Source organism: Palaemon carinicauda, chromosome 8 (genome assembly GCF_036898095.1).
Source record: "Palaemon carinicauda isolate YSFRI2023 chromosome 8, ASM3689809v2, whole genome shotgun sequence".
Lineage (NCBI taxonomy): Eukaryota > Metazoa > Arthropoda > Malacostraca > Decapoda > Palaemonidae > Palaemon > Palaemon carinicauda.
Window position 1 is genome coordinate 120,157,720 of NC_090732.1, and position 25,468 is coordinate 120,183,187.

At 50.3% G+C, this 25,468-nt stretch overlaps 1 protein-coding gene across 1 annotated transcript in view; it reads right to left on the reverse strand.

Annotated features, from left to right (window-relative positions):
* The window catches only part of LOC137645860 (G-patch domain and KOW motifs-containing protein-like), a 94,719-nt gene extending 69,493 nt beyond the window's left edge, over nucleotides 1–25,226 (reverse strand). Inside the window, exon 1 of the mRNA XM_068378854.1 lies at nucleotides 24,971–25,226. Coding sequence (XP_068234955.1) covers nucleotides 24,971–25,116 — 146 coding nt within the window. The 5' untranslated portion in view covers nucleotides 25,117–25,226. The remainder of the gene's footprint in view (nucleotides 1–24,970) is intronic.
* Between the last annotated feature and the right edge of the window lie 242 nt (nucleotides 25,227–25,468).

Genomic DNA, 25,468 nt, shown 5'->3' on the forward strand with positions numbered 1-25,468 from the left:
GTAGGTAATTTGTATTTTTCCTAACTATACAAACCTTAGCTATTTAATAGGGATATTACTTTTGGCGTAGCTGAAATGACGAGCCATTAAAATTTAGCGAGGGTTAACTACCCAAACCGCTAGTTAGCGGTGGTAGGGGAGGGTAGCTTGCTACCCCCCCCCCCCCATTTCCACACACCTGTGATTGAGCTCACTTTGCTTGGAGGTGGGACTTCAAGGGGGATAGGGCTGGAGGGCAAGTTTTTTTTAAATAGCTAAGGTTTGTATAGTTAGGAAAAATAAAAAATTTTAAGTAATTTTTATTTTTCCTAACATACTTACCGAGAACTACTTCCTTAGGAGTTACCTGTAATCTCCTCTCTACCGACCAGAGTTTTGTGTAGGGTACCCTCAATCCCGTTTTCTATGGAGCCCTACCTCGGCATTAAAGAACGTGCCCCGAGGGTAGGCTTAGCGCTAGGTCGATGTCCGCTTGGGTCGAAATCGTCAGCAAGTTCTATTGAAGTAGCACAATACTTGCAAGGGAAGAGAGGCACTCGGGGAAGGAAGGGAGGGCCATTACCCGAAAGTAGTTCTCGGTAAGTATGTTAGGAAAAATAAAAATTACTTAAAATTTTTGATTTGTTCCAACACGAATACTTACCTCGAACTACTTTCTTAGGAGACTTACACTTTAGGAGGCGGGAGTGCTATTCTGACCTACAGACCCAGTAAGCGGAGGCCAAGAAGCCTAGGTATATCGGTAATTACTAGAAAACGGACGAGAGGGTAACTACACAAAGAGCTCACGTTAGTGTCTAAGTACTCACCCTTTGAAAAACTTCTTCTGATGTTACATCCAGTAACGTAGTGGTGAAGAACGTGTTATCCAATGGTACAAGTTGGTAATCTCCGATGAGGATAGGGAGCAACTGGGTAGGATGAAAGGAAACGCACCTGTGTCTCCCGGTTGCTATCCGTGATTGAGCCTGGGGCTTTTACCGTTAAACCACTTGGAGGGCGGAGATGACTGTTCCAATGGAGAACCCGTCTAAGGACTTCCTCGAGTAGTCCTTGAGGTAATGGGCAGTAAAGGTCGACTGGTTCGACCAAGTACCTGCCCGAAGGATCTGACCCACTGCCATGTTTTTCTCAAAGGCTAAGGACGTGCTCAGGCCTCTGATGTCATGAGGTCTGGGGGCGCCTGGCACGGCCAGGCCTTCTTTCTTGTAGGCTCTGGCAATAACTTGTCTCAACCAGAAGGAAATGGTGTTCTTGGATACTTGCTTCTTAGTAACACCCGTGGAGACGAAGAGGCTCTTGATGCCTGGCCGGAGATGAGCCGTTCTTTCAAGGTATTTTCTAATGGTCCGGACAGGGCATAATTTCAAATCCTCAGAAATACCCGTCTTAGGGATGGCTGGTATGGAGAAACCTTCGAACTTAGGATCCCAGACTGCTGGGTTCTGGGTCTTCGCCACAAAAGGAACGAACGAACTTAAAGGATACTTCTTTCCACCCCTTCGAATGAGAGACGTCATATGACAGCCCATGGATCTCACCTACTCTCTTAGCGGACGCCAAGGCCAGCAAGAAGACTGCCTTGAGAGTGAGATCCCTGTCCACGATATCTTTCAAAGGTTCAAAGAGGGGGCCACTCAACATCTTCAGGACCTTAGCTAAGTCCCACTGGGGCACCCTAATCGCTTGTGGGGGGCAGGACTGGTCGAAGCTCTTGACAAGCATCGCTATGTGCCTAGAGGACCCCAGGTCGATGCCCTTCAGGAGGAAGACTTGGCCTAAGGCGGCTCGTACCCCTTTTATGGCTGGGATTGACATTCCCATTTTGTCTCTGAGAAATACCAGAAAATCCGCTATGTCCGGGACAGAGGCATTGAGGGGCTTAATGTGCCTCGCAGCGCACCACTTCGTGAAGGAGGCCCACTTAGCTTGGTAGACCGCAGCTGAAGACTTTCTCAGGTATAGCGACATTCTCTTAGCAGTGGCTGAAGAATATCCTTCCTTCTTCAGGAGTCGCTTGATAGTCTCCAGGCGTGAAGACGTAGGGACTGTGGGTTGTCGTGGAGCCTGAGAAAATGAGGTTGATGTAGAAGGTCTGACCTGTCGGGTAGAGGCCACGGAGGTTGACTCGCCAGGTCTTTTAGGTCTGCGAACCACTCTCTCTCCGGCCACCAGGGCGCTACCAAAGCCATCTTTGTTTCGGGCTGTCCTTACTCTGTTGAGCACCTGCCTTATCAACGTGAAGGGGGGAAAAGCGTACACGTCTAGGTTGTCCCACCTGTGCTGAGAGGCGTCTTCCAAGGCTGCCTTCGGATCTGGTACAGGAGAACAATATACGGGGAGTTGGGCGTTCAGTTTGATTGCAAAGAGGTCCATCACCGGGGAACCCCAACGTTGGATAATGAGCTTGGCTACTTCTGGGAGGAGGGACCACTCTGTCCCTACTATTTGGCCCACTCTGCTGAGACCGTCGGCCAGCACGTTTTTCTTCCCGGGAATGAACCTTGCTAACAACACCACTTGGTTCTCTTCTGCCCAATCTAGAATCTTTATGGTGAGATCGCACAACTCCTTCGACTTCAAGCCTCCTTGCTTCTTTATGTATGCTACTACCGTGGCGTTGTCGCACATCAACGCCACGGTGTTTCCCCTTAGAAAATCTGCGAAGTGTAGGCAAGCCTTCTGGACTGCCTTCAACTCTAGGACATTGATGTGGAGTTCCTTTTCCCCGTCCATCCAGGTTCCTCGCGCTGTCTCGTCGAGGAGATGGGTTCCCCATCCTTGGTTGGAGGCGTCTGTGAACAGTAGTAACTCGGGGGGGTCGTTCGCGAAGGGCATCCCCTTGAGTGAGTTCGACCGGCAATGCCACCATTCCAGGGAGGGCCTCGTGTTTGGTAGAACTGGGATTAGTGCCTGTTGCGAGTCCAGTTGGCACCAGAGGTTCTTCAGGTTCCATTGCACGGCTCTGAGTCTTATTCTCCCTGGGGAACCAGTTTCTCCAACGACACCAGGTGCCCTATCAGTCTCTGCCAGTCTTTTGCTCTCCTGGGCCGCCCCAATAGGAACAGGCGAATGATTTCCATGAGGTTGTTTATTCTGTCTTCTGAAGGGAAGGCTTTTCCCAGAATGGTATCTAGAGTCATTCCTAAGTAGGTCATTCTGGTGGATGGGGATAGGTTTGATTTTTCCGGGTTGATCACGATGCCCAGATCCTTGCAAAACTGGAGGAGTTTCATCCCTTGTTCCTACAAGAGGTCCTTCGAGGAGGAAAGAAGCAACCAGTCGTCCAGGTATCGGATGAGGCGAATGCCTCGTTCGTGAGCCCACACTGAGACAGTCGTGAAGACTCTCGTGAACACCTGGGGCGCTGTTGACAATCCGAAGCAAAGGGTCTTGAATTGCAGGATCTCGGAACCCCATTTCACCCGGAGAAACTTTCGACTCGAGGGGTGGACCGGAATTTGGAAGTAGGCATCCTTGAGGTCTATGGTCATCATGTAATCTTTCTCCCTCAAGGACAGAAGGACTGACTTCGGAGTGTCCATTTTGAAGTCTATCTTCTTTATGGACTTGTTGAGAGCCGACAGATCTATAACCGGCCTCCACCCCCCTTCGCCTTTTCTACCAGGAACAGGCGACTGTAGAAACCTGGGCCTGGGTGAAGAATTTCTTCCATGGCGCCCTTCTTCAACATGGAGGACACTTCCTCTTGAAGGGTTTCTTCTTCAGCGGGTCCTTGGGGGCCAGCCATTCCGCCCGGCTGGCCGGGATTAGAGGGGGTGGTTCTGCTAAGAACGGTAGTCTGTAGCCCTCCTTCAGTACGGACACTGTCCAAGGCTCTGCTCCGTGAGCCTTCCATGCTTGCCAATGTAGTCTGAGGCATCCCCCAACCCGAGGCTTGGGCGGGGATAGGGGGCCTCTCATTCTATCTCCTTCTGGAGGAGCGGCCTGAACGGCCTCTCCTAGAGGCAGAATAACCTGTTCTAAAGGAGGTTGAAGATGCTGGAGCCCCCCTACGGGGAGGCTGAGGCACTGAGGACCAGGAGGAAGAAGGAGCCTCTCTCCTCGTGGTGCTGGGGGAGGCCTGAGCCGTAGCGGCACTGTCTGAGACGGACCTCTTGTAGGGCGGTCTCCGTGTAGGCGTAGGCCTGGGGGTGCTCAAATCTTTCCTCTTCGAGACCTTCTCCATAATGGTCTCTAATTCTTTTAAGGGGAACAAGGAGTCACCCCACAAGGGCAGGCTCCTCATGGCCCGCGCTTCCCTGTCTGGGACCTTCCGGGACACCTTAGCCAGGATGGTGTCTCTCTTGCGGAGTATCCAATTCGCTGTCAAGGCGAGAGACTGGTACGTCAAGAACTTTAAGGTTTTACCCCCGGAGGTAATAAGTTCCCTCAGGAGGTTCTGCTGTTCCGGGTCCGCGGGGTCGAACGAGGCTTGCACTCCTACTAAGGTGGAAGCCCACCAGTCCAGCCAAGAGGAGACGTGCACCAGGTCCCTCGACATTTCTTCCATCATGGAGGCCTCCGATGGAGAAAAACAAACTGGGGCCGAAGAGGCTCTATCCTCCGAGATGCCCTGACTCAGGATGTCAAGGGAAGGTTCTACTTTACAGGGGCCTGGACGATGCCCTTCCGGTACATATACCTTGCCCTGAGTCTTGAGACCCTGGAGTAATTTTGAAGAACTCTGAGTTTTGGGGGCCTCGGCATTACTAGCCACCACTTTGTCTACATATTCTTGCCCTAGGACAAGATCTCGGGCTAGAGGGAGAGCTAGAGAGGTCTTAGGTTGGGTAGGGGCCTGCATTAGTCGTATAAGGCTGGACCTCCAGTAGTCCTCGTCAGTAGCTGCAGGTTCTTCAATTTTATGGTGCCTCCTGATAAGGCCAATCACCCTTCTATAGGCCGAGTCCTCCGTTGGGGAACCCTCCCTAACGTCAGCTGAGGACTCGGCTTGAGACCGGGGAGCCGGGTCACCGGGCACACCCACCGGACGTCTCGTTCTTGGTGCCAGGGGCGCCGCCCTACCGAGGTACTGGACTTCTTCGGCGGAGGCGTCCGCACCAGGGGCAGGGGTTAGCGCAGGCATCGTCGACCCAGCGAGGACTCGCGTCCGCTCAAGGTCTCTGGGGGACGAGGACGCGGTTCCCGTGGGCTGACCCGACAGCGGGAACCGTTCTTTCCGACCCGTAGGCCGCACCAGCTGAGCTGGTTCGGCCAGGCTGCCCGAAAGGAAGCACGGTTCCCCCCGCTGGGCGGGGTGAACCGGAGGCTTCGAGGTCTTAAGTCTGCATGTAGAGTCCTTCTCGCAAACTTGCTTGCGAGGGTCAAAACCGTGTTTGGAGGAAGGTCTCCTTGGTGAGAACTCTTTGGACCGGCGGTCCGGGGAACAACGTACCCCTGTCTCACGGGGTACGAAGACCCAATCGCCATCCGGTGACCTACACCTTCTGTACTTTCGTCTTGGAGAGCGGGAGCGTTTCCTGCTGTATCTGGAGCGGGACCTTGAACGGGAACACCTGCTCCTGGACCGCTCTCTCCGACGGCGATGTTTCCTCCTGGCGTCTTCCCCCGATGAGTAATACTCCTCTGAAGAGCCCGACGACACTGCACTTACCGTACGGTGGGCGGGAGCGGGGACCACGGGGGACTTCGTGACCCGTTGAGTGCCCGAGGAAGAAGGTTGAAGGAATTCATCGGGGACTTCCGTGAGAGGGGTCGAGAACGATGATTGACGCCCAACGCCAGGAAACCAGGGATCCAGGCCCTCGTCCATTCGCAAAGGGGACCTACCTGGTGTCTTCGGAAGCTTCCAACCGAAGGCATCACTCCCCGTAGAACCTAACTTACCCTGGTTGTCGCCGCCTGCCGAAGACCCTGAAACACAGGCCCACGAAGGGGGCGAAGACACAGACACAACGTTACTACCCCACAAGGGGTCATCGGAGGACACGTGCCCCCCGAGCACAAGGGCCGAGTCTCCGGACGCACTGCTGGGCTCTTCACCAGCCCTAGAAGGACCCGCAACCCCCACTGCACATTCACTAGATTCTTGGGGAAGATCGCTCTGTTCTTTCCCAACGAGACTTACCTCGGCCCCTACTCTGTGTAGGGGACGGCGAAACAGAGGCCCCGTTGGACCGTTCACTGGGTGATGGTAACGGCGAAGTAACACTAGCCTTCCTGGGTGAACGTTTTAACGATTTTCTCTTCTTAGTTCCGTAACATACCCACTGGATATCACTCCAACCTACACACTCGGGGCACGTATCCGATGACGAACAAACCCTTCCCCTACAGGAGGAGCAAAGGGAGTGAGGGTCCACTTCAGGCTTGGAGAGGAACGCTCCACACGATTTACCGGCTCTAGGCCCAGGACAACGGTGGATTTGCTCCATAATGCACAAACGCAAGACACAGGCACGTAGGGAATCAAGGAAAACACTGGGGAAGCACAAGGGTGGAAAGTGAACACACAGGAACACGCGGGAATAGTACACAGGAAACACAAGTTACCACGCGGGAAACACGTGGGACACACACAACGCACACACAGGATCGATAGAGAACGAGAGCGACGTGATGACACGTCGCGACCAAAGAACTTACTGACGATTTCGACCCAAGCGGACATCGACCTAGCGCTAAGCCTACCCTCGGGGCACATTCTTTAATGCCGAGGTAGGCCTCCATAGAAAATGGGATTGAGGGTACCCTACACAAAACTCTGGTCGGTAGAGAGGAGATTACAGGTAACTCCTAAGAAAGTAGTTCGAGGTAAGTATTCGTGTTGGAACAAATACAAATTATCTACGAATTTGTCATTTGTTCCATAACTGGAATACAAACCATGCTATTTAATAGGGGTGACTCACCCATTAGGTAGGGAAGACATCCCTGCCAATCTTGATTTTGGTTTTACCCGAGGGCTCCTTATCTGAGTATGTCAGTACTCAAAGATAAGGAGTCCCTGCACCTCGCTAAAACCTTGCTACGCAAGGTCCACGGCCTACGCAAGCTGTGTGTTGAGGTATATAGAGGTGTGACCGTCCAGGTAAAGTTATACCGAGTCTTCAGAAGGAAAAACTGTGTAACCAGGACTTTCTCAATACCACCTCGTCAGGGTATGGGGACATAACAGTATTAACTTAATACTAGGAACACAAGGGAGCATGGTTTACCTGCAGTGGTTTGAGGTCAGCTGTGCAGAGAACCCAAGATGCTACTTTTCCCAAGAGAGGGGAGGATGAAGAAAAGAATAAGAGCCAGTCAAACCTTTTCATTCACGCACAATAAAACCAGGTAACATTACCCTGAACCTTGTGCTACTTGTCCAATAAGGAGCTTGAGGTCTTAAACCAGCTGTTGTGCAGCCACCACAGGACCGATAGAGAACGTATCGAGTCTCCTGTGGGTCACGTCTTGCAGGTAGAGGGATGTGAATGTGGTCTGACGGTTCCACAACCCAGCTTGAAGAACCTGCGTCACTGAGAAGTTTCTCTTGAATGCCGGGGACGTAGCTACGCTCCTGACATCATGAGCTCTGGGGCGATGTGAAGGAGGGGGGTCTGGATTCAATGCATGGTCTATGACCTTGCGAATCCATGCTGAGATGGTGTTCTTGGTGACCCTCCTCTTGGTCCTTCCTGTGCTGATGAATAATGCAGGCACACGGGGACGGGCTGCGGCTGTTCTCTTAAGATACAGCCTCAAACTCCTCACTGGGCATAGTCAGAGATGGTCTGGGTCATCTGTTACAGAACGGAGACTAGAAATCCGGAAGGAGTCAAATCGTAACACCGCTAATCCTGGGTCCTGAGTCTTAGCAATAAACTCAGGGACAAAGCTGAACGTTGCCTCTCCCCATCCCCTTGAATGGGCGATGTCGTATGAGAGACCATGAAGTTCACCGACTCATTTAGTCGAAGCCAAAGCTAGCAGGAACACCGTCTTCCAAGTCAGGTGGCGATCAGTTGCCTGGCGTAATGGTTCATAGGGAGGTCTCTTAAAACCTGAGAACTCAAACCACGTTCCATGGGGAGGTCTCACTTCTGATTGAGAACAGCTAAGTTCATAACGCCGTATGAGTAAGGAAAGTTCTAGCGATGAGGAAATGTCGAGACTGACAGGCGCATTTCTTCACGCAAATACACGAGGAACTCCACTATTGCTGGAATAGTGGCATCGAGGGGAGAGATACCCCTTCCATGACACCAACCACAGGAGACTTTCCACTTTGCCTGGTAGACTGCTGCTGATGACTTTCGCAGGTGTCCAGACATCCTAGTCGCAACTTGTTGCGAAAATCCTCTGTCAGAGAGGAGATACTGGATAGTCTCCAGGCGTGAAGTCGTAGTGAAGCTACGGCTTTGTGGAATATGTTGGCATGTGGTTGTTCTAGTAGATTGTGTCGTGGAGGGAGTTCTCTTGGGGGCTCCGTTAGGAGTTGCAGAGGGTCCGGAAACCATTTTGCATGATGCCATAGCAGAGCTATGAGGGTCATTGAAAGATTGATCGATGTTCTGGCCTTGTTGAGTACTCTCCTCATCAGACAGAACAGGGGAAAGGCGTAAACGTCAATGTTGTCCCACCGTTGTTGGAATGCATCTTGCCAGAGAGCCTTGGGGTCTAGGACTGGGGAACAATACAGCGGGAGCCTGAAGTTCAAGGCCGTTGCGAAGAGGTCCACTGTGGGAGAACCCCACAAAGTTAGGACTATGGTGGCTACCAGATGATCCAAAGACCACTCGGCAATCACTATCCGAGATGCTTTGCTCAGGTTGTCGGTGAGCACATTCCTTTTGCCCGGAATGAAGCTTGCCGATAGTGGTATCGAGTGGATTTCGGCCCATCTCAGTATCCCTACTGCTAGATGGGATAGGTGCTGCGAGAAAGTACCTCCTTGCTTGTTGATGTAAGCCACTACAGTGGTGTTGTCGCTCATCACCACCACTGAGTGGCCCGCCAGGAACTGTTGGAACTGTTGAAGGGCCAGAAAGACGGCCTTCATCTCTAGGAGATTTACGTGGAGGTACTCTTCAGACTCTGACCAGAGGTCTGAGGTCGTGTGGTGCAGCACGTAGACCCCCCACCCTTTTTATTGAAGCGTCTGAGAACAACATCAAATCCGTGGGGGGGGGGGGGGGAGATCCACTCCCTTTCGTAGGTTCTCGTCTGCTACCCACCACTGGAGGTCCGTCAGTTCCGCTGATCCCATGGGGATTGGGATGTCTGAGGAATCGCAAGTCTGATTCCACTGGGACTTGAGTCGCCACTGGAGGGATCTCATCCTGAGGCGTCCATTGGGAACTAGACTGGCCAATGATGAAAGGTGACCGAGAAGACATAACTACATTTGGGCTGGAAGTTCTCGTATGAGAAAAGGTCTTGCAACCCTTGTTAGCCTTGTTATCCTGTCGTCTGATGGGAAGGCTTTGTGGAGATTGGTGTATATAATCATGCATAGGTATACCAGTCTCTGTGTAAGAAGCAGGAATGACTTCGAGATTTACCATGATCCCCAGATCTTGGTAAAGTTCAGAAGTTTGTCTCGGTGTTGAAGACGGGTTGACACCGAGTCTGCTAGGATTAGCCAGTTGTCCAGATAACGGAGGAGACGGATGCCAATCATGTGTGCCCAAGATGACACTAGGGCAAACACTCTGGTGAAAACTTGAGGTGCTGTGGAAAGACCGAAGCACAGCACCTTGAACTGGTACTTTCTGTTGTCTAAGATAAATCCTAAGTACTTCCTTGAAGACGGATGTACTGGGATCTGGAAGTATGCATCCTTTAGGTCTAGTGTACACATAAAGTCCTGAGGTCTTACCACTAGTCTGACCGTGTCTGCTGTCTCCATGCTGAACGGAGTTTGTTTGACAAACTTGTTCAGGGCTGAGAGGTCGATGGTTGGTCTCCATCCTCCAGACCCCTTAAAGAGTCGACTGAAGAAGCCTGGGGACACGTCGAAGACCTCTTGGAGAGCGCCCTTCTTCAACAGGGTCTGGACTTCTGCCCGAAGGGCCTGCCCCCTTGCTGATCCCATGGCAAGGGGGTCTATTGACACTGGATTCCTGGTCAAGAGATGTTATGAACGGGACGCAATATCCTGGACGAATCACGGAGATTGTCCAGGAATCGGCCTCGACTTGCTTCCACCTATCTGAGCAACTTTGCAGGCATCCCCCCCACTGGTGGAGACGCAGGGGGAGTGCCTATCCTAGCATTTGCGGCCTCGGCTGCTCCCTCTAGGATTCTTTCCTCACCTGGAGGACTTTTTGCTTTTCCTGTGATTGACAGGAAAGGGCCTATTAAACACTACTGTCTTCACTGCTGATTTCGTCGTCGTGGTCTTGGTTGGACGGGACTGCTGAGGTGCTGGAAGTTTATAGGGCTTGGATGTCAAAGCAGTATGGAGGAGGGAGTCTCGATGAGACTTCCTCCACCTCTCAGCAGCAAGTTCCCTGTCTTTAGGCTCAAACAGGTGGGCTCCCTCTCAGAACCTTCAGACACCGCATCTCGACGTTTTAAGATTGTGTTTGCCCACAAGTTCGAAACTTGGTGGGCAAGAAACTCGATCGTGCGAGTGCCTGAGAGGAGAAAGGTCTCCATTGCCCTCCTGGTGCACTCCTTGGAGAAATCCTCGGATCGTACCAGGATTCCCAAGGTCCCTAACCAGATGTCCAGCCCCGAAGTAGCTTGCATCGCATACTTAGTGAACTTTTCCTGGTTAAGGACTTCGGCCGCCGAGAACAAAGACCTGCCGGCTGGAGAGTCTCTCAAGAAGGATTCCCCTGGTTAGCTCTTCCAGAGAGTGGTGAAGTGGAAGAGCTGAACTGGGCTCCTCCAGGATGTCAAAGTACCTCCGCTGTTGTACACGAGGAGGTGGGAGGAGCTTGTTCGTAGAGCCAGCACGGTTGGAGGAGGCAAAGTCAGAGAGCTGTTGGGCGATCTTATCCCTGGTACTCTTCAACCCCTGAGACCCAGGCAAGGCTGCACTGGTCTTTAAGGGTTTCTGAGTGCCGAAGACGCGGTCTAAGACCGTGTCCTTGCCCTCTCGAGGGGTTATCTCCGGGTCGGAAAACCCGTTGAGAACCCTCATAGGAGTCAGGACCTGCCAGAATGCATATTCTGACTCCTCCTGACGTTGGACCTGCAGCGAAGTCTCCATCTTCTATCCCCAAGAGCTCTTCTTGGGGTGAGTCACGGACATTCCTCAAGTGGCTGACTGTCTCCGTTCTTGTAGTCCTGGCAGAGGACTTTGGCAGTCTTGGAGTCTTTGGACTCCTTCCGAGGAAGGAGGTAAGACTCCAACATCGAAGACCTGTGTGTTGTACTCCTCCTGACCTCAGACTGAGGGGAACTCTCCGGGTGAAGGGAGGTTTCCTCCAACGGTGGAATGGAGGAGGGCCTCTCCTCACGCAATTTCCTTGGTGAAGGAGGCGGTTGCGTACCCTCCTCACCAGAAAAGAAGGGAGAGTATCCCTGGGGAGATACTGGAGGAACTAGCCATGATGGTCTGCTCGGAGTCAGCTTTACCCACGGGGAAGTGACCGCGTCAGAAACTCCTCTTTTCCTCTTCAAAGGGGTAGAGGAAGCCATGGTTCTGTGTCGCGAGTCCACAGTTATAGGCTGCTCTGACGAGCGGCCGGACTGGGCAGGATTGAATGCCTGTGTTACAGCTCTGACTAGGGCACTGAACCAAGGCTGCTGACTGACTGAAGCATTGTCAGACAGATCCCTTGAAGGGAAAGGGACCGATGGTTACCTATGAGGAGTTACCATAATAGGTGGGTCCACCTTAGAACAAGGCAGTTTAGGGATCCTGAACCCCTCTGCTGATGCCTGTTTCCCTTCTCCCGAAGGGTGCATTGAAATGCGTTTGCAGGGAGGGAAATGAGGAACTACACCACGGGCCTGTTGGCGCGCGCGTGCGCGGGAGAATATTGGCGCGGGCAAAAGTTGGCACGCCGGAGAGTGGTGGCGCGCGGGCGAAAGCTGGCGCGCTGGCGAGTGTTGGCGCGTGCGTACAGGAGATTGCCGGGCGCGCATGTCCTGGGGTGTGCGCGCAGGAGAGCGCTGGATTGCACGTTGGTTGCACGCACATAGGCGTGTGATGGCGCGTTCGGGCAGGAGAGTGATGGCGCGCAAGAGAATATGGGTGCGCAGAAACTCGTTGACGTGTAGGTGAGTGCTGGCACGTGGGAGTACATTGGTGCACAGGAGAGATTTTGCGCGCAGGAGTGTGTTGTCGGGCGGGAGACCGCTAGCCAGCGTAGGAGATCGTGGGCGCGTAAAAGATTGTTGACGCGCAGGAGATCGTGGGCGCGCAGGAGGGTGCTGGTGTGTGGGTGCAGGGTGCGCAGGAGAGCATTGGCGCGTAGGCGCATGATGTAGCTGCTGTCTATGAGGGCGAGCAGGTGAAGGGGCGCGACGAAGCGTTGTAGAGCGCTGACGCGCAGTCTGTTGATGACAAGCTGCTGGTGAGTGCTGATGTCCTGTAGGTTGACGAGTTGCAGGGCGATGGCGCGCAGCTGCACACTTTGGTAGAGCCTCAATAGGCTTCACCGGGAATAGGAATGGTGACGGAAAGTCGGCAGGTGTGAAGGGTGGATGGTCAGGAACTGGGATGTGCCCTTTGTAAGGGCGAGCATCCACTGATGGGGATCGCGAACGATCTGTAGAGAGGGCCAGGACCAAAGTCACAGGACTAGTAGCAGGTGCAGTGACGGTCGAAGGTCAGATGATTGCAGTGGAGGCTCCTCTGCAGGGGATGGCTGCAACGACGAGAGGCGCCTCTTCACCGATGGTGAAGGGAGACCTCTAAGGCAAAGTGGAGGGCAAGCTTTCCAACGAAGGCACCCTCTAGGGGCCGTTGGATCAGCAAGCTGATCGTGCACCACAGCATTCCTCTGAAGAGGAGTCTCTATGAGTGAACTCACCCGAAGGAGAGAAACACTCGTAGGAGAGACAGACGTTGGACTTGGTTTCCCCCTCGAAGGATGTTCAGGAATGGGAGAAACTAAGTCGGCAGCAACTGCTGTAGAGTCTGGAGGGGCAGAAGAGTCGGATGACATCAAGTGTGACAACTTTGACACTACAAAGTCGACGAGGGCCAGAGGATCTACCTCTGATGGCGACGATGACTGCTGAACAGAAGCACCCATACGGATGAACTGCAGCAAAGCATCCTTGGAGGGCGGACCCGAGAGCCCCAAGGACGACCAAATCTGCAATAAAGGGGTTAGTGATAAAGCCTCACCTGGGGGGAGGTGGTGGGGCCGCTTCGCTAGGGGAAGCAACACCATCTCTCGAGGACCAGGGTAGGCTGACATTAACTTGGTCTACGCTACTACTCGACAGTCTCTCGTAAGAGGCCGAACGGGTAGGAGCTTCGGAGGAGGGTCGGGAGACGGAAGAAGAGGCTTTGGGTTTTCCTCCCTTCGAAGGAGAAATATCCCACTTAGACTTCTTCCGCCATCGCCCAAACCTCTCCCACTTGCATATAACAAGATATCTGAAATTGCTTACCAACACAAAGCTGTTAATCACTCCCAAAATTTCATCAACCCACAAGACCCAGAACATAGAATGTGTCTGGAGGGAAGTTAAGGAATGGGTCGAGAGGCCTGGAAATGAAACTAAATATTTCAGACAATAAATACTTTTCGAGGTTTTTTCTTACCCACCACTAGCCAAAGGAGACACTGTTAGACCACTTCTTCCTTACTGCTAGTCGCCTCTACCCTCCACTACCTCCGATACAGCAGTAGTTGCCAGAAGACCCCGATGATCCCAACCTTCAATGTCCCGATCATAAAGTAAGTCATTAAAAAGTCATTAAAGATTAATATGACAAATTCATAGATAATTTGTATTTTTCCTAACTATACAAACCTTAGCTATTTAATAGGGGTATTACTTTCAGCGTAGCTGAAATGACGAGCCATTGAAATTTAACGAGGGTTTACAACCCACACTGCTAATTAGCGGGGATAGGGAGGGTAGCTTGCTACCCCCCTCAAACACACCTGTGCTTGACCTCACTTTGCTTGGAGGTAGGACTTCAAGGGGGATAGGGCTGGCTGCCAAGTTTGGTTAAATAGCTAAGGTTTGTATAGTTAGGAAAAATACAAATTATCTACGAATTTGTTTTTTGTTCCGTAACTGGAATACAAACCACGCTATTAAATAGGGGTGACTCACCCATTAGGAAGGGTGGACGTCCAAGTCAGTTCTGGCTTTTTGGCTTTGCCCGGGGGCTTGTTATTTGAGTGTCTAAGCACCCAAGAAATAAGGAGACCCTGCACCTCGCTAGAACCTTGCTACGCAAGGACTGCGGCCTACGCAAGCTGTGTGTGAAGGTATGAAGAAGTATGACTCGTCCTAGGAAGTTGTTCTGGAGTTCTTTAGATGGTAACCTGTAGACTAGGACTTTCCCAATACCACCTCGTCAGGGTATGGGGACGTAACAGTATTAACTTAATACTAGGAACACAAGGGAGCATGGTTTACCTGCAGTGGTTTGAGGACAGCTATGCAGAGAACCCAGGATGCTGCTTTCCCCAACAGAGGGGATGATGAAGAAAAGAATAAGGGCCAGTCAAACCTTTTCATTCATGCAGACTAAAAACTGGGTAAAAATGCCTTCAACCTTCTGCTACTTGTCCAATAAGGAGCTTGAAGTTTTAAACCAGCTGTTGCGCAGCCACCACAGGGCCAATAGAGAACGTATCGAGCCTCCTGTGGGTCACGTCTTGTAGGTAGTGGGCTGTGAACGTTGTTTGACGCTTCCACACCCCCGCTTGAAGAACCTGCTTCACAGAGAAATTTCTTTTGAAGGCCAGGGACGTAGCTATGCCCCTGACATCATGTGCTCTAAGGTGACGTGATGGAGAAGGATCTGGAAACAAGGACAGATCAATGACCCTACGAATCCATGCAGAGATGGTGTTCTTGGTGACCCTCCTCTTCGTCCTTCCTGTGCTGACAAATAGTGCTGGCACATGAGGATGGATTGCAGCTGTTCTTTTGAGGTATAGCCTCAAACTCCTTACTGGGCATAGTAAGAGATGGTCTGCGCCATCTGTTAAAGAATGGAGACTAGAAATCCGAAAGGAGTCGAATCGAGGATCCGCCACTCCCGGATTCTGAGTCTTAGCAATAAACTCAGGGACGAAGCTGAACGTTACCTCCCCCCATCCCCTTGAATGGGCGATGTCATACGAGAGACCATGAAGTTCGCTGACTCGCTTGGGCGAGGCCAAAGCTAACAGGAACACCGTCTTCCAGGTTAGGTGGCGATCTGATGCTTGGCGTAATGGTTCATAGGGAGGTCTCTTAAGAGACCTGAGAACTCGAACCACGTTCCATGGGGGAGGTCTCACTTCCGACTGAGGGCAGGTAAGTTCATAACTACGTATGAGTAGAGAAAGTTCTAGTGATGAAGAAATGTCCATTTCTTTCAGCCTGAAAGCTAGACTTAAGGCTGAACGATAGCCTTTCACTGTCGAAACTGAAAGGCGCATTTCTTCCCGCAAATACACGAGGAACTCCACTATTATTGGAATAGTGGCATCGAGTGGAGAGATGCCCCTTCCACGACACCAACCACAGAAGACTTTTCACTTTGTCTGGTAGACTGCTGCAGATGACTTTCGCAGGTGTCCAGACATCCTGACAGCAACTTGTTGCGAAAATCCTCTCTCAGAGAGGAGGTGCTGGATAGTCTCCAGGCGTGAAGTCGTAGTGAAGTTACGGCTTTGTGGAAGATGTTGGCATGTGGTTGTTTGAGCAGATTGTGTCGTGGAGGGAGTTCTCTTGGTAGCTCCGTTAGGAGTTGCAGAAGGTCCAGGAACCATTCCGCATGATGCCATAGCGGAGGTATGAGGGTCATTGAAAGATTGACCGATGTTCTGGTCTTGTTGAGCACCCTCCTCATCAGACAGAACGGGGGAAAGGCATAAACATCGATGTTGTCCCACCATTGTTGGAAAGCATCTTGCCAGAGAGCCTTCGGGTCTGGGACTGGGGACCAGTACAGTGGGAGCCTGAAGTTCAGGGCCGTTGCGAAAAGATCCACAGTCTGAGAACCCCACAAAGTCCGGACTTTGTTAGCTACCAGATGATCCAAAGACCACTCGGTACTCACTATCTGAGACGCTCTGGTCAGATTGTCGGCGAGCACATTCCTTTTGCCTGGAATGAAGCGTGCCGATAGTGGTATCGAGTGGATTTCAGCCCATCTCAGTATCTCTACTGCTAGATGGGATAGCTGCTGCGAAAAAGTACCTCCTTGTTTGTTGATGTAGGTCACTACTGTGGTGTTGTCGCTCATCACCACCAGAGAGTGATTTGCCAGGTATTGTTGGAACTGTTGAATGGCCAGGAAGATGGCCTTCATCTCTAGGAGATTTATATGGGGATACTTTTCTGACTCTGATCAAAGGCCTGAGGTCGTGTGGTGCAGCACGTGGGCCCCCCACCCTTTCTTTGAAGCGTCCGAAAACAGCATCAAATCTGGGGGGAGGACGAGAAGATCCACTCCTTTTCGTAGGTTCTCGTCTGCCACCCACCACTGGAGGACCGTCAGTTCCGCAGGTCCCATAGGGATCTGGACGTCCGGGAATCGTAACCTTGATTCCACCGGGACTCGTGTCGCCACTGGAGGGATCTCATCCTGAGGCGACCGTTGGGAACTAGACGAGCCAGCGATGTAAGGTGACCGAGGAGACGTAACCACAATTGGGCTGGAAGTTCTTCTCGTCTGAGAAAAGGACTTGCGACCTTCCTCACCCTTGCTATCCTGTCGTTTGATGGGAAGGCTTTGTGGAGATTGGTGTCTATAATCATGCCTAGATATACCAGTCTTTGAGTGGGAACCAGTGAGGACTTCTTGAGATTTACCATGATCCCCTGATCTTGGTAAAGTTTCAGAAGTTTTTCCTGGAGTTGAAGAAGGGATGACACCGAATCTGCTAGGATTAACCAGTCGTCCAGATAACGGAGGAGACGGATACCAATCCTGTGTGCCCATGAAGATATTAGGGTGAACACTCTGGTGAAAATCTGTGGTGCTGTGGAGAGACCGAAGCACAGCACCTTGAACTGGTACTTTTTGTTGTCTAGGCTGAATCTTAAGTACTGTACTTCCTTGAAGACGGATGGACTGGGATCTGAAAGTATGCGTCCTTTAGGTCCAGTGTACACATGAAGTCTTGCGGTCTCACTGCTAGTCTGACCGTGTCTGCTGTCTCCATGCTGAACGGAGTTTGTTTGACAAACTTGTTCAGAGCTGAGAGGTCGATGACTGGTCTCTAGCCTCCAGACGCCTTCTTTACAAGAAAGTCGACTGAAGAAGCCTGGAGACCCGTCGAGGACCTCTTGGAGAGCGCCCTTCTTCAACAGGGTCTGGACTTCTGCCCGAAGGGCCTGCCCCCTTGCCGATCCCATGGCAAGGGAGCTCAATGACACTGGATTTGTCGTCAGGGGAGATAGAGATGTTGTGTACGGGACGCGATATCCCCGACTGATTACGGAAATCGTCCAGGAATCGGCCCCGAGTTACTTCCACCTGTCTGAGCAACTTTGTAAGCATCCCCCACTGGACATGCAGGGGGACTGCCAATCCTAGCGTTTGTGGCCTCGGCTGCTCCCTCTAGGATTCTTGCCTCCCCTGGAGGACTTTTTGCCTTTCCTATCCTTAACAGAAAAGGGCTTAGACACCACGGTCTTCACTGCTGTCGTTGGTTTAGCGGTCTTGGTTGGACGGGACTGCTGGGGTGCTGGAGGCTTATAGGGCTTAGATGTTAAAGCCCTATGAAGGAGGGAGTCTTGATGAGACTTCCTCCACCTCTCAGCGGCCTGTTCCACATCCTTAGGCTCAAACAGAATGGATTCTTCTAAAGAAGAATGTCTGAGCCTATTGATCTCAGTGCTAGGGACCTTCTGATGGAATCTCTCAGCCACTGCATCCCGACGTTTCAGGATGATGTTTGCCCACAAGTCCGAGACTTGGTGGGCCAGAAACTCGATCGTGTGAGTGCCTGAGAGAAGGAACGTCTCCATAGCTTTCCTGGTACGTTCTTTGGAGAAATCCTCAGAGCGTATCAAGATACCCAAGGTCCCTAACCAGATGTCGAGCCACGAAGTGGCTTGCATAGCACACTTCACAACCTTCTCCTGGTTAAGGATCTCGGTTGCCGAGAAAAAGACCTGCGGGTTGGAGAGTCTCTCAAGAGGGACTCCCCTAGTAAGCTCTTCCAACGAGTGATGGAGAGGAAGAGCTAAACAAGGCTCCTCCAAGATCTCAAAGTACCTCCTCTGCTGTACGCGAGGAGGTGGAAGGAGTTTGTTGGTGGCACTGGAATGGTTGGAGGAGGACATCTCGGAGAGCTGTACAGCGATCTTGTCTCTGGTACTCTTAACCCCCTGAGACCAGGGCAGAGCTGCACTGGCCTCAGAGGGTTTCTGAGTACCGAATACACGGTCCAAGACTGTGTCCTTGCCCTCTCGAGGAGGGATCTCTGGGTCGGAAAACCAATTGAGAGCCCTCAGAGTCAGAACTTGCCAAAATGCATGTTCTGACTCTTGCTGTTCTCCTCCTGCCGTTGGACTTGCAGCGAAATCTCCTGTCCCCTAAGGCTCTTCTTGGAGAGAGTCGCGGACGTTCTCCGAGTGGCTAGTTGGCTCTGTCCTGGTTCTTGTAGAGGACTTTGGCAATGTCTTGGAATCCTTAGATTCCTTCCTGGGAAGGATGTAGGACTCTAACATTGAAGATGGTAAGTTCCTTCCAGCCCCCACTTGAGAAGACCTCTCAGTGCGAGGAGAGGTTTCCCTCATTGGTGCGATAGGGGAAAGTCTCACCTCACATGATTCCCCTGAGGACGGGAAGTCCTCGTCCGACAGGGAAGGAGAGCTAGTCTAGGGGAAAGAAGGAACCTACCTCGAAGGCTTGCGTGGAGTCAACTCAGCCCTTTGAGAAGTTACCACGTCCTGAACTCCTCTTTTTCTCTTCAAAAGGGTGGAGACAGCCAAGGATCTGAGACCTAATTCAGAGAAAACAGGCTTGAAAACCTGTGTCACTGCTCTGATTAGTGCACCGAACCAAGGCTGTTGGCTGACAGACACGCTGTCAGACACCCCCTTTGAAGGGACAGGGATAGAAGGATTCCTGGGAGGAGTTCTCATAGGTGGGTTCGCCTGGAAAGGCTTAGGGATCCTGAACCCCTCTGGATGTTTCCCTTCCGCCACAATACGCGCTGTTATGCGTTTGCGGGGAGGGGAATGAGGTGATGGCGACCTTGCCGTACGTTGTTCAGCAGTCTCGCGCGTTGGAGAATACTAGGAATCGCGTGCGGGAGACTGTGGGTGCGTGCGCGGGAGACTGTGGGCGCACAGGAGCGCGCGCGGGAGACTGTGGGCGCACAGGAGCGCGCGCAGGAGACTGTGGGCGCGCAGGAGACTGTGGGCGCACAGGAGCACGCGCGGGAGACTGTGGGCGCACAGGAGCACGCGCGGGAGACTGTGGGCGCACAGGAGCACGCGCGGGAGACTGTGGGCGCACAGGAGCACGCGCGGGAGACTGTGGGCGCACAGGAGCACGCGCGGGAGACTGTGGGGGCGCGGGAGACTGTGGGCGCGCGGGAGACTGTGGGCGCGCGGGAGACTGTGGGCGCGCGGGAGACTGTGGGCGCGCGGGAGACTGTGGGCGCGCGGGAGACTGTGGGCGCGCGGGAGACTGTGGGCGCGCGGGAGACTGTGGGCGCACAGGATCAGGGCTTTGAGTGCGCGGGTGAGAGCTTGCGTGTCCCTGAAGAAGTCGTAGGGCGAGCGCACGCAGGAGAGATACCCCTAGTGCAGGGATGCGCAGTTGAAGCCTGTGCTGCTCGTGGGCGCGCGTCTTGTGGGCGTGCGTCAGAATGATGCCGCGCAACTGCAGGAGAGGATGGGGGAGGGCGCGCGCGTATCCTCATGGATGCGTGCAGGTGAATGCGCGTGTGGGCGCGATGGCAAGCGCTGGCGTGCTGGAGAAAGCTGACTCGTAGGCGAGTGCTGGCGCGTTGGCGAGCGCTGGTGCATCGGAGAAGTCAATTTAGATTTCGCAACAGCACCCAGATCAGAAGATCGTGGGCGCAAAGGAGAGATGATTGCTGGGCGTGGGCATGGGCGTGGGCGCTGGCGCGCAGGAGATCGTTGGCACGTAGGAGAGCGCTGGCGCGCAGGAGTGCACTGGCGTGTAGGAGAGCGCTGGCGCCAGGAGAGCACTGGCGTGTAGGAGAGCGCTGGTGTGCAGGAGGTTGATGGCACGCAGAGGAGCGCTGACGCGCAGGTGAGGATTGGCGCGCAGCTGGGCATGGGCGAGTATCTGTTTGCTCAGGCAAAGCCTGGCGCGCAGGAGACCATGGGCTCGTATGCTCAAGTGCATAGCGAGTATGGGAAGTATGCGCGCGTTGGCGCATACGCCCTCGATGCCCTGTATTAGGGTTAGATGACAAGGCCTGACGAGCGTGGAGGTCAGGTTTTGTTGGCGCGTAGCGCGCATCAGCATCCAGGAAAGGCGACAGCAGGTCGGCAGGTCTGACGGGTGAAAGGTCGACGTATCCTTTGAAAGGATGACCTTCCACCGAAGGGGATAGTGAACGATCCGCAGAAAGGTCCAGGACCAAAGCAGGCTCCTCTGCGGGGGACTGTAACGAAGATGTAGAATCAAAGAATCCCCTCCTCACCGCAGGTGAAGGAAGGCCTCTCTGACAAAGAGGAAGGCGAGCCTTGCGACGAATACGCCCTCTGGGGGCCATTGGATCAGCAACCTGACCTTCTGCAGTCTTTCAAAGAGGAGTCTCTGTAAGTGAACTCCCCCAAGGGGAAGAAACACTAGCAGGAGAGACTGTTGGACTTAGTTTCTCCCTCGTTGGTTGAACAGGAACGGGAAAAACTAAGTCGTCAGCTACTGTAGGGTTTGAAGAGGCAGAGGTGATGGGTGATACCGCATTGGATACCTCTGACACCACAACGTCGACAATCGACAGAGGATCAACCTCTGCCGGAGGCGGCGATTGCTTGACAGCGGCACCCAATCGGATGTAGTCAAGTAAGACTTCCTTGGAGGGCGAACCCTCGTGCCCCAAGGAAGACCAAAGCTGAAATAAAGGGATTAGTGACAAATCCTCCCCGATGGGAGAGGTGGAGTTCCTTCGCTAGGGTAAGCAATGCCATCTCTCGAACCCCGAGTTAGGAAAACAGTACAACGGTCTACGCTACCACTCGACGGTCTCTCGTAAGAGACCGACCGAGTGGGAGCTTCAGAGGAGGTTTGAGCAACGGAAGAAGAGGCATTGGGTTTTTCTCCTTTCAAAGAAACCTTCGAAGGAGAAATATCCCGTTTGGACTTCTTCTTCCGTCGCTGCGAAAACCTTTCCCACTGGGAGGTAGACCACTCCCTACACTTACTACACTTATTATCTCTATCAAACCGTTGACCTCTACAGGAAGGGCAAAGGGCGTGAGGGTCGGTCTCGACCGCCGACATCCAGGGCAGGTGCGCATAATAGCAGAGGCCAACTTCACACACAAAACTGTCAAAGAAAAAGCAAATAGGGGTTAATGGCTGCCAATGAGCGGCGAGGATGACAGTGGACACGTCCGACTACCATCCGAGCCGAGAGCAAAGCGAGTTCAAGCACAGGTGTGTGTGAGCGGGGGTGGGGGTAGCAAGCTACCCTCCCCTACCCCCACTAACTAGCGGTGTGGATAGTAAACCCTCGTTAAATTTTAATGGCCCATCATTTCAGCTACGCCGAAAGTAATACCCCTATTAAATAGCGTGGTTTGTATTCCAGTTACGGAACAAACCTGGTTAGTGATGTTAGCGTCGGCAGCTCAACATTACCGCTTGCCAGTACATACGGAGCCTGATGTTTTTATTTTTCGGTGAGCGAAGCAAGCCCACGACAGAACAAAAACCTTTAGAATTTGGGTAAATCATTACTAATGTTATCGTTCGCAGCTCAACATTACCGCTTGCCAGTACATACGGAGCTTGATGTTTTTATTTTTCGTCGAGTGAAGCGAGCCCACAGCGGAACAAGAACCATTACTAAGGGTAAAACATTTTTAACAGAAATTATAGGTTTTCCTGTAGTAAATACTGTGATTTCAGCAAATTTAGCTTCATTTCAATTGCAACAGCCAGCTTGATTAACTTATGTGAGGAATGAGTTAGCCGAACTGCTTGTTCTATTTGTTTACAATTGATGAGAAGGTGAAATTCAGTTAAATCACATTATTTACTACAGGAAAACATATATTTCCTGTTCGAAATTATTCCCTGACAGTAAGTAAAACTTTACTCGTGGCCACTATCAAACATACACCCAGCTTACCCTAACACTAAGTCTCAAGCCTGTCTTTGCTTCAATCCTGGCAAGGTAACACTAAATCATATTTTGTACATTGCAAAACTAGCTTCATAATATAGAATTTCAGACAAAGATAAACATCACTTTCCACATTGAGATCAATTTGACAAGTAATAAGAAAGTTAACCCCGGAGCCTTTGTATATCAGCGGCCAGTTCCTCTAGTGTGGATTAAAAATGGATGGTATTATTGTAGTGCATCACAGGGCAATGTAACCTAGGAAAAAATCTACTTTATCTAATAGAAAAAATTACGCTCTCTTCAAAAATGACACTCGTTCCCGTCGTAAATGAATAGTTTCAGAAATATATATATATATATATATCTATATCCTACAATAATGGGGGACCCCCAGTGAGAACTCAGGGTTTTGGGTGGGGAAAACATACTGGGGAAACGATATATAATCGTAAAACAAGCCTTTTCTTCTCTATACATTACCTTCTTGAATGTATGATAAACGGTGGAAAATACAAAACAGTATAGCTGGATAAACTTTGGAGGCGCCGTTGCAAAGACTATGTCTCATGAAAAAATACAATAACCAGTACTGCCAACGTGTAATGTAGACCAAATGTTAACATATCATGCGAACATCAGCAGTGTTTTTCATTTAATTTTTCTCATTCTACTTGGCCGTTGTAGATGCTCTTGAACGTACATTTGTGCATAGCAGATTTCGGCTCTGTGCAAAAACCCTGCCTCCCTGCACAGAGACTTTTCCCCCATCAATAGGATTTCTTCTTCTCTAAACGTGAAATGTAACTGTTCGGCTCTCTACCAGCTCTATTCAAGTCTACTACTTGATTAGTTATGTAATACCCTCGTATACATATTACGTTTGACCCCAGTATTACTCGTTTTATTATATGATACCTTATAAAATCACCTCATTTTATATACCCATCAAATATCATTTATAATACATCCCATTTTATCTTCATATATTACTTATATACATTTTGTTATTACCTTGTCACTCCCATATTTCACATAAATACTTGCTCTAAATAAGTTTCCCATTCTGTTCATTTATGTTTACTCTCTAGACTCCGTTGCTTTTCCGTTAACCAATCACGAATCCATACGTATGTAAAGTTTGCATAGGGGGGTTAATATTTCCTTACCCCCACCTTCCAACAAGCCCTTTTCCGTGGAAACCTTTGCCCAAGTCATGTCTTTGTTAGTTTAAGTGTCGTCTTTTGCGTATTTTACGATCTAAGTATTAGAAAATTGTAACCACTTCAGTAATCCATACTTGAAACTATTTTGGTGTATTCCAATGTTGATAATTTTCTTAAATCACGAAATGTAATATACCAACTTTTACAGTGTTCCAAGTGCAGTGCTAATCTAAGGCAAAACACTTAAGACACCACAGACTCAGTCACAACACCCCCGTGACCCCTAAGTTACGACGTCATGGTCATAAAAGTAAGTCATTAATTTCTTTTAACTTTAATGTGTAAGTTTTATTATATTTTGTTAAGAGTGCGAAGCTCAGCACTACCAATTGCCAATGCATACAAAGGCGATGTTTTATTTTCCTGTGATCTTAAGTGAGGAACAAGAATCATTATATTAAACGTTGGTAATGTTAGCGTGCACAGCTCAACATTACCACTTGCCAGTACATACATACGAGCTTGACGTTTTATTTTCATGCAAGCGAAGCGAGCTAATGACGAAACAAGAACCATAGTATATAATGTTATCGTAACATTACTAACGTTACCTTAACGTGAGTGAAGTGATGTAACAAAGGGCATTATATTGGGTATGTGACCTGGGAACTTCTAGGTTAGGTTAGGTGGGTTTGTTAGGTTCTGTACCCTTTTTTTACTTTTTTTATATATTGTTTAAAGGGTATATAGGAAAATTCTTTAAAATACACACAATAATAATACCGTATCATTGCTAACGTCAGTAATTCCACCGTAACGTTGGTAACGCTGTTCACCGTAACGTTGGTAACCTTGTCTACCGTTGGTAACGTTGCTAATGTTACCGTTCGCAGTACATGCGTGAGTTAATTGACTGTTACCGTTCGCAGTACATACATGAGTTAAGTGACACCGATTTGAACAAGTCATTATATTTGAATATTTTAACAAAATATGAAAGACATTATATTTAAACATTTTAACAGAAAATATATGTTTTCCTGTAGAAAAAAACATGATTTAACCAGTTTTCACCTTCATTTCATCCGTAATAACAGCAACCAATTCGGCAACTTAAAGTTAGTCGAATTGGTTGATCTGTTTGTTTGTGGTTGAAATGAAGGTCAAATTCGGTTAAATCACGTTATTTACTATAAGAAAACATATATTTTCTGTTCGAAATCACACCCTGTAATACAATACAACTTTACCAAATGAACATCAGCTAACCTAACTTACAAGCCGTGTCCTTACACTGCCGTTTTCCAAGTTAGCCGTAATCATACATACAGGTGGCTGCTATCATACATACACCCCTTTACCTCTATTCAACCAACTACGCAGCATCCATCTAGTGTAATTAAAACATACAAAAGTAGATCTACATACGTTTTCAAGACATTTTCCTCGATGGATTCAAGAGTTTCCGTATTAATCTTCGCTTCATGGGGTACGTCATTCCTGATTGCCGAAGGTTGAAGGGTTCTCTTTTCAATTGTTTTTGTGAATGACAAGGAAAACTTTTGGCCACTCATTGTTCTTTACGTACACGAATAATATGTAGAGTTAGTCACATATATTAGTAAGGTAGGTTGGGATGATACAGGTTGACGTTTTCGGCGTTTCTCGGTTGTCGGTTGTTGACTTGGTGCGTTCTTTAAAGACAGTGTCATGAAATACAAATAAGGTGAAAAATGTCATAAATCATGTATAAAATAAAAAAAAAACATTAATAATTATATATATATATATATATATATATATATATATATATATATATATATATATATATATATATATATATATATATATTAAAAACGTTTGTTTTACGAAATATTTCTGAAAAAAGCTTATATTTACATAGACAGGTTCAACATGAAACGTTTC